The sequence below is a fragment of the Mandrillus leucophaeus genome, unplaced genomic scaffold (genome assembly GCF_000951045.1).
Source record: "Mandrillus leucophaeus isolate KB7577 unplaced genomic scaffold, Mleu.le_1.0 Scaffold837, whole genome shotgun sequence".
Lineage (NCBI taxonomy): Eukaryota > Metazoa > Chordata > Mammalia > Primates > Cercopithecidae > Mandrillus > Mandrillus leucophaeus.
The window spans coordinates 593,033-603,108 of NW_012109108.1; the positions used below are offsets into that span (position 1 = coordinate 593,033).

Here is a 10,076-nt window from a genome sequence, read left to right on the forward strand (position 1 = left end):
TTCAGTGGCAATTGCCAACCTCCATTAGAGCAATTTCAGATAAAAGAAATTGAAGTAAAATACATTGAAAGATAGGTTTTAGGCAAGGAAATGGATAATACACACACACACACACACACACAGACACACACACACACACACACACATCTGTCATCCCCAGCCCTGGGGAAATGTACTGTGAGCCCCAAATTGGTCAAAATAGAAAACAATATACAATAACATACCAGGTTTGATATGTTAAGTTTCTGATTCAGGCAGTTTTCTTTAAATCATTGAGATAAGATTAAACGTTAAGTTAGAGGTAAAGGAAGTTTAATGTTTCTCTGACTTTGTGCTGATTTTTCTCACCTTCTGTTACAGTGACAGTATAAGGCACTAGTTATAAATGTGGGTTTAAGAACCAAATGGCTGGTGCTCAATTCAGTATCTGACAGAGACTAGTTATAATACCCAAACCGATTACTAATATTCTCGCTTCTCAGTCTCAGAATGGGATGGTGTTGATCATAGTACTTTCCTCTTAAAGTGGTTTGGGGGATTTAATTATATTATATATATAAAGCATTTAAATTTGTGCTTCAGCACTTGAAGTTCTCAAAAAACTTAGCTGTTATTATTTTTCTGAGTTCCCTTGAGAACTGATTTCTAGAAAAAATAAAAATAAGAAAAGGGACTTTGATGCACTACTACTACAATCTGGACTATATAACCTCTTTTGAAGTAGAACTTGAACTCAATAATAGAATATTCTTGAAAGCTCTCAAATGAGTTAAAGCTCAAATTTTATGACTCTTGAAAATGGCATATCCAATATGCATGCATATTTAAGGTAATTCTTGAATGTTTTGTGGGCTCTAGTTTCTAGTCCAGCACTTAATGATGATACCCTTTCTGTTGCAAGTGAATTTTTAGTTGAGAAACAGAGTAATAGTGTTCCATAAGGTAAACAAGATGCTGTGGTGCTCCAAAAATACAATTCCCTCATCTATGAAGCTCTAATCCTGATAATAAAATGAAGAAGCTGAACGCAGAATCATGCAAAAGATTTTAATCCCATCTTTAACGATTTTTAGATTTTTTATTTTCTTAAGATTCCAGCACTATCAAATATGCTTTGCAATAGATTATAATCAATACCAGTAAAATGCTTGGAGGTATTTTAAATTGTAGGAAGTGAAGGAAAAAAATTGTGAGAGTAGACAATGGAACAACAACATGTAAAGTGATAAGCTTCAAATATACAAGACACAAAATTTGGAGATACAAACCACAAAAGATTTTGGTATTTGGTAGTTTCTATGAAACTAAACATTGGTTATTCCCTAATTTCAACATATTGTGATAGTTGATGAGTAATAACTGATCCTATGGGAGAAGCCTTTAAGCCACAGATTTCTCCACTCCATTATACCTTCGAGTATATAAAACAGCTGCAATATTCCAGGGCCAGACACTCGCCCTTTCTAACAGCATCGGAGACAAAGAACTGACTGAAACGTTTGAGGTAAGAAAGGTCTTAAATATCATTGTAAACTAACATTGTATATCTATTTTGTAAATATAGATATATAGCATCTCTCCATATATTTTTCTTTAAATCATAAAAATTTAGATTATTGAGACTGTCATGTAATGGTTGCTTGAATTTGTACTTAGTAATTAGAAGATCACTTTTAGTATTCTGTTTGCAAAACTTTTTTTTTAAATCACTATCTTGTTGTAGTAAATATTTATTTTAGAGTGACCATGAACGAATCTTTGTAGGAGCGGGAACGCTGGTTGGGGAGAATGCGGACAGAGTGAGACAACAGAGCCTCAGGTTTATTTTTAACTTTGTGGCCATCAGGTCAGCAAAGAAAGGGAACATGCACCGCCAGAGATTCTCTAACGTCTGAGCAAGAGCCAATTTCTTTGGCCTCCTCTTTTATCTTTAAAATATATGCAGTACTTACATTCCATTCCATAACATTTTATGTTGATTTTAATATAAAAGTCATTTGTCTTTCCCATAAATTCTTGAATAAAATTAATTTTCTAGGAAGATGCATCTAATTTATCTGGGGTATCAGTTATTCTATAGCACACAGCAATAAACTGCCATGGGTATCATGACTTGATAAGTATAAAAAGAAAAGGAGATAGCTGGTAATTATGCTATGTCCTGACTCTAAGATATGATCTGGAAGAGTCTGTGTTATGGTTTATTTACTTCTTTGCTTAATGTAGTTTTAAATAATTCTTGAAACCCGTTGAAAGAAATTGTAAAGGCCCTGCTTGAATTCTATCCTCTCCAAAACTATTTCCTCAACCTGTCTCTTTCTTCTTCTAAATACTCCCAATATTTTGCAATTTCTACATATGGTATATATCACACTTTGTATTGCATTATAGAAATATCTGTAACTGTCTTCCATGTGGACGTCTCATATGGAAGAAATTATGCTTTCTCATTGTATCCCTGAAAGCACCCACCACAATGCTTTGCACATAGAAAGTAGACTGTGTATATGTATATGTATGTGTGTGTCTGTGAGAATATGTGAGTGTATGCATGTGAGTGCTTGTATAATTTTTTACTCTTGATTTCCTACATTAACAATCTGCCTGTAGAAGTCTGAACTTGACTGGAATTTTACATTCTTGTCTTCTCAAAATTATTACATTATCTGGTACTTTTTTGAATTTGAATTCAAATTTTGATTAATATCAGAAAATAAAGGCAGAGATCAAAATGTTGCTACATTTTTTACACTGTGTTCTTTTGTCTCATAGATATATAGGAAACATCAAAAGGTGATAAAATTTCCCTAGAATCTCCACTATCTCAAAGGTACTTCAAAATGATAATGACATTAAAAATTGACATTTTCCTCAATATAAAATATTAAATAATCTTTAGAAAACTTTGTAATGTATTTACCTATAACAATGTAACAGTGAGCTTAAAGGATCCATAAATCAGGGACCTTCCAAACTGATATTACAGGTAAACTTCAGAGATACTGCAGGTTCAGTTCTTAACCACCACCATAGAATGAGTATCACAGTTAGGCAGGTCAAATGAATTTCTTGGATTCCCAATGTACATAAAAGTTATGATTACACTATAGCATTATATGTTAAGTGTAATAGCAGTATGTCTAGAAAAACAACATAAAAATCTTAATGAAAACATACTTTATTGCTCAAAAGTACTAACAATTATCTCAGTCTTCACTGAGTCATAATCTTTTTGCTGGTGGAGGGTCTTGCCTTGATGTTGATGGCTACTGACTGATCAGGGTGATGATTCCTGACAGCTAAGGTGGCTGTGGCAATTTCTTAAAATAAGTCAACAACGAAGTTTGACACACGATTGACTCTTCCTTTCACAAAAGATTTCTCAGTAGCATGTGATGCTGTAGCATTTTGGAGCACATGAAGCATTTTGCACACAATATTTCTTTCAAAATTGGACTCAACTCTTGAAAACCCTGCCACTGCTTTATCCATTAAGTTTATGTTTTTAAATCATTTACTGTCATTGGAAAAATATTTCACAGCATCTCCACCAGGAGTAGATTCGATCTCAAGAAACCACTTCCTTTGCTCATCCATAAGAAGCAATTTTTCATTCACTCAAGTTTTACCATTATATTGAAGCAATTAAGTCACATGTTCAAGCTTCACTTCTAGTTCTCTTGCTATTTCCACCACATCTGCACATTACTTCCTTCACTGAAGTCTTGAATCCCTCAAAGTCATCCACAAAAGTCGGAATCAACTTCTCCCAAACTCCTGTAATGTTGATATTTTGGCCTCCTCCTATGAATCACAATGGTCTTAATGGCATCTGGAGTGGTGAATATTTTACAGAAGGTTTTTAATTTACTTTGCCCAGGTCCATCGAAGAAATCATTATCTGTGCCAGCTATAGTCTAACAAAATGTATTTATTCAATAATGAAACCTGAAAGTCAAATTTACTCTTTGATCCATGGGCTGCAGAATGGATGTTGTGTTACCAGGCATGAAAACGACATTCATCTCTTTGAACATCTGCTTCAGAGTTCTTGGGGGCTCAGGTGCATTTTCAATGAACAGCAATATTTTGAAAAACATATTTTTTCCTAAGAAGTGAGCTGAAAACATTTAGTAAACCATGCTCTGCCAGATGTACTGCCATCCAGGCTTTGTTGTTCCATCCATAGAGCACAGGAAGAGTAGATTTAGTATAATTCTTAATTGCACTAGGATTTTTGAAATGATAAATGAGCATTGGCTTCAATTTAGGAAACCAGCTATATCCCTTAAAAAGAGTCCGCCTGTCCTTTGAAGCTTTGAAGCCAGGCATTGTTTTCTTCTCTTTAGCTATGAAAGTCTAGATGGCATCTTTTTCCAAAATAAGACTGTTTCATCCACAATAAAAATCTATTACTTATTGTAGACACCTTCATCAGTGTTCTTGGATTTTCTGGATAACGCTGCAGCCTCTATATCAACACTTGCTGCTTTATCTTGCACTTTTATGTTATAGCCAATCTCTGCTGGCTTCTGACTTTTCTTCTGCAGTTTCTTCACATCTCTAGGGCTTTGTATAATTAAAGAGCATAGGGACCTTGTTCTAGATTAGGCTTCTGCTTAAGAAAATGTGCTGTCTGGTTTGATCTATCCAGACAACTAAAACTTTCTCCTTATTGGAAACAAGATTCTCGCTTTCTTGTCATTCCCGCGTTCATTGTAGTAGCACTTTTAACGTCCTTCTAAACTTTTCCTTTGCATTCACAACTTGGCTAACTAGTTGTTGCAAGATCCTCCCTTTCATCTTATCTTAGCTTTTGACATTCCTTCTTCACTAAATCGTTTTTACCTTTTGATGTAAAGTAGGAGACATGTGACTCTTCCTTTCATTAGAACACTTAGAGGGTATTGTAGGGTTATTAACTGGCCCAAATTTAATATTCTCATATCTCAGGAAATAGAAAAGCCTGAGGAGAGGAAGAGATAACTGGGGGCATGGCCAGTGAGTGAAGCAATCAAAACATTCACAACATTTGTCAAATAAGTTTGCCACTTATTTTTCCCATAACAGCCCCAAATAATTGGATCAAAGTAACACCACCAAAGATCACTCATCACAGATCACCATAAAAGATACAATAAAATCTTATTACATATTTATAATATCTTATAGACATTAAAATATATTATAATCTGAAAACTACAAAATATTGCTAAGATTACCAAAATATGACACAAAGACACGCAGTGAGCACGTGCTGTTGGGAAAATGGTGCTGATAGACTTGCTCGATGCCAGATTGCCACAAATTGCCACTCAATTTGTAAAAAACAAGATATCTATAAAGTGCAATAAAATGAGGTGTGCCTGTACATACACAACACCTAGAATAACATCTCATACTTAATCAGTTATCAAGAAAAACTTTATAAACTAATAAATTAACAAATATGAGGCAAACTTCAAGAAAAGTCCCATAGCCAATCCACATTTTCAACTTGATTGCCTTTCCCAGAACCCCCCACATGTTCTCTAGCATATATGGCATTCACACCATGACAAAGAAGAGGATTAATGCCTAATGATACCATCCAATACAGAAAATTTCCATTATTTGAAATCCAGTAATATGCATTTATTGTATTAATGACAAATATTTATAAATGCAAATGTTCTGTTTCATTGTGTACTCCATTATAAAATTATTGAATAAATCTTTAATTTAGCTCAGTTTTCTCAAATATAATATTAATGATACTGTAATTGATACATTTTAACAGTGTGTGATATGATGAGGAATCTACAGTGAAAATTAAAATACAATAAAATGCTTTGGAAAAGTCCTTTATTATTTATTAAATAATAAAACTTGAAAGTCAAAATTACTCTTCGATACGTGGACTGCAGGATGGATTTTGTATTAGCAGGCATGAAAACAGATCCTTCTTCACATCATGGACTTTTTGGGGTTGCCTGGAACCAGTGCAAATAAATCTGTCACCTACATTACTTTCATGGACATTAGTATAAGGAATGTTGAACTTTCTGAGATCACTAAATTCAAACTTACTTCTTACTTCCAAACTAACATTCTTACTTCCAAAACTAACATTCTCTGTATAAACCAATGCATTATTTCTTCCAGGAACTATGTACTTTACAAGTACATAGAAGTATTATTCTTTTATTTGTTATTTTAAGTTCAGGGATACATGTGTAGGTTTGTTATGTAGGAATTATTATTCTTAAATAATATGTGAATGCTTATTTTTAAAGCAACCGGTGTAATATAGTTATGAAATTACAAAGCTCCTTTTATTTGACCTTAAAAACGTTCTTTATTAACAAATAGATTGATTCTCTATGATTGTAAGTGACTTGCTCAAATTCAAAGAGCTATTTGTCGAATAATTCGTACTTTAACTGGATCTTTTGAATTCAGTCTTTTTGTTGACTTCTAGGATATTTATGAATAAAATGAAGGTTCTTCTTATTTTTTATTTTATTTATTCCATTTTGCAGATGAAGAAAGTTCTTCTGATCACAGCCATCCTGGCAGTGGCTGTTGGTTTCCCAGTAAGTATCTATTTCTACATTCCAAAATATTTATGTATAACCATGTACCACATATTTCCATCAACCAGGAACCGTATATACAAGGATGGTCCCATAAGATTATAACAGAGCTACGAAGTACAGTGGCTTATGCCTGTATTCCCTGTAATTTGGGAGGTCAAGGCAGAAGAATCACTTGAGCCCATAAGTTCAAAAGCAGCCTGGGCAACCTAGCAATCCGACCTCTCTTAAAAAAATAAAAAAGAAAAAAAAAATCATGATGAAGCTGAAAAACTCCTACCACCTAATGATACCGTAGCCATCATTATGTCATAGGGCAATGCATTAGTCATGTGTTCACGTGTTTGTGATGATGCTGATGTAAACAAACCTACCCTCTGTCAGTCACATAAGAGTAGAGCACAAAAAATCATTCACAGTTCATAATACAATAATAAACATTATTGTGTATTTATTGTACTATGGTTTGTGTATTTATTGTACTATGCTTTTATCATTATTTCGAGTTTACTCCTTCTACTATTTTTTTAACATTAACTGTAAAACAACCTCAGACACGTCCTTCAGGAGGTATTCATAAGAAAGCATTATTATCATAGGAGATGAATGTTCCACGTGTCTAACTGCCCCTGAAGACCTTCCAGTAGGACAAGATGGGGAGGTGGAAAGCAGTGATATTGATGACCCTGACCCTGTGGAAGCCTAGGCAAATGTATATGTTTGTGTCTCAGTTTTAAACAAAATAGTTTAAAAGTAAAAAAGAAAAAGCATATAGAGTAAGGATATAAAGAGTGAAAGTATTTTTGTACAGCTGTAAAATGTGTTTGTTTTAAGCTAAGTGTTATTACAAAAGAGTTAAAGTAAAATAGTTATAGTAAGCTAAGGTTAATTTATTATCAAAGGAAGAAAAATACGTTTTTATAAGGTTAGTGTAGCGTAAGTGTACAGTGTTTACAAAGTCCGCAGGAGTAAACAGTAATTTCCTAGGCCTTCATATGCAATAACTCACTTACTAACTCACACAGAGCAACTTCCAGTCCTGAAAGCTTTATTTATGGCACGTAACCTATATAAGTGTATAGGTATAAAGTGTACCATTTTCCATCTTTTATACTATATTTTTTACTGTACCTTTTCTATGTTTAGATATGTCTTAGATATTTTTAGATACATGAATACTTACCATTGTGTCACAACTGCCTACAGTATTCAGGATAGTAATCAGCCATACAGTTTTGTAGGCTAGGAGCAAGAGACTATACTATCTAGCCTAGGTATGTAGTAGGCTATACCACCTAGTTTTGTGTAAGTACACTCTATGATGTTTGCATGATGAAATCATTGAACTACCCATTTCTCAGAACTTATCTCTGCTGTTAGGCAATGCATGACTGCATATTTTGTCTTGATTCGTGAATCTTCAGGGTTTTTTCTCCTTCACATGCTGTATTCTGTAAGAATACCTAACACACATGCCCTTTTATCATTACACTCCAGAAAATATTATAAACCATATACCATTCAGTGCATAATTCAGTTCCACATATCTTTGGTATAGTGGTGAATCTGAGCCATTTGAGAATACTTATTAAGACTTTTCAGGAAAATCATTTCTACATTTTCTAGACAAATTCTGGGTATTTTAAAAAAATGGTTATTATGAAACAATATTAGGTAATAGATTGTCAAATTATTTCCCTCATGCATATGTATATATTTATTTGTGTGTTTTCATGAGCATGAGTTTAATTAACTTCACTGTTTGACCATTAGGTCTCTCAAGACCAGGAACGAGAAAAAAGAAGTGTAAGTTATCTTTTCTCTTTTTTACATGTAAGTTTTATGTGTGAAATATTCATAACTGTTGTTAAAGATATTGATTTACCTAAACCTCCCAAACTGTGGAGAGATTCATAAAGAGATTTTGGTATTAGCACTCAACAGAGGTTTAGACTTCAGGGATGTGAGCTCTGCCCATAGAAAGGAAATTATCTCCATATCTCATATCACGGTAAGAATTGGATTGAAATCCAAATCATTCTGTGACGATTTGGGTTACAATATTTTTTTCTAGATTTATCTAGCCTAATAACTCAGGCCTCCATAAGCTAAGGCAGAGGCCTTAGCTCTATGAAACTCATTTCAAAAAAAAGTAAAAAATGAAACCTGAGCATTAAGAGATGTGGGCCGGCTTTGATGATCCTCCCAGTGGCAAATTCGCTCATGGATTATTTGAGTCTAAACAGTTAACTAAAATTGTTTAATAAAAAGAAAATAAAATTTGAAGAGGGAAAGCCTTATTTAAGGATTTGTTTTTATTTATGAAAATCCTATTATCTGGAAAGCATGATTTTATCACAAAAACTACAAACAGAGAGCTAAGAATACAAAAACTAATAGAGATACAGACAGAAAATTGAGAGAGAATGCAGGAAGAAGGAACTGAGATACTGAAAGACAGAGGTTGTTTCCTACATGTGGTTTGGGTAAAGAACTTGCATGAAGGCAAAGGGAGAAATTTTATGGTACTGCAACACCACATTCATCTTGGCCTTGTAGGTAAAGAAGTAATTGCCAGAAAAATTTGCCTTTAGGTGGAAAGATACAAGAACATACTTTTCTAAATAATGTTTAAATGATGCAAATTAATAAACTCCCTGTCCATAGTACACACAGAAAGGATAAAGGATTTTAGAGCTTCTAAAGCCTCTTCCTAAAAATAAAGGCCCATTATTTAAAAAAACAAAGCTGTTCAATTTCTCTTCTTTGTAAAAAGTAAAATAAACCCTTTAACTTCTTTCTTTCAACAGGTCAGTGACAGCGATGAATTTTTTTCAGGGTTTCTTGCGTTCCCTTACCCATATCCATTTCGCCCATTTCCACCAATTCCATATCCAAGATTTCCAAGGTTTGGACGTAATTTTCCTGTTCCAATACCTGAATCTGTCCCTACAACTCCCCTTCCAATGAAAAGTAAACAAGAATGAGAAGTCACAATAAAATTGAAGATGAAATATGTGGTAAGTACACATAGTTACAATCATAGTTTAAGTTTGCAGATTGGAATCCATAATTTCAAGGAAAAAGAAATGTTAACTATGTCCCAAGTTGGCCCCTTTAAGTTTCAATTTGTTTTAATGTTTTTCTCTGGTAGATACCGTCACGTGTGTCCACTCAGATACACATATGTGCCCTTCCATGATCTAATCAGCACAGCACTTTCAATCCCTCCTTTGTTGTGATGTAACAGAAACAATCCCTATGTTATTAAAATATTGTTTACAAAGTGTTGTAACTCTTTATACTATTGTCAATAACTGCATTTTGGACTGAATCAGAGTAACCAAGGTGGAGATCATAGTAGATGAATTTATGGGCCTAGAGTTTAAAGTAGACTTCAGCTTAGTCCTTAGCGAACCATGTAATTTTTCTAATACTAAAATTCCAAACTTAGCTTCCGAATGTCACATCATAGTAAAAAATTTTAAAGGCTTCATGCTT

At 33.7% G+C, this 10,076-nt stretch overlaps 1 protein-coding gene across 1 annotated transcript; it reads left to right on the top strand.

The window, feature by feature from the left end:
* Window positions 1-1,482: 1,482 nt before the first annotated feature.
* On the top strand, window positions 1,483-9,576 carry FDCSP (follicular dendritic cell secreted protein). Its single transcript, XM_011968290.1, has 4 exons — window positions 1,483-1,504; window positions 6,522-6,575; window positions 8,349-8,381; window positions 9,386-9,576. Exons 2-4 carry the CDS (start codon window positions 6,522-6,524, stop codon window positions 9,560-9,562), a joined length of 264 nt encoding a protein of 87 aa, XP_011823680.1. The 5' UTR covers window positions 1,483-1,504; the 3' UTR covers window positions 9,563-9,576.
* The last annotated feature ends 500 nt before the right edge of the window (window positions 9,577-10,076 follow it).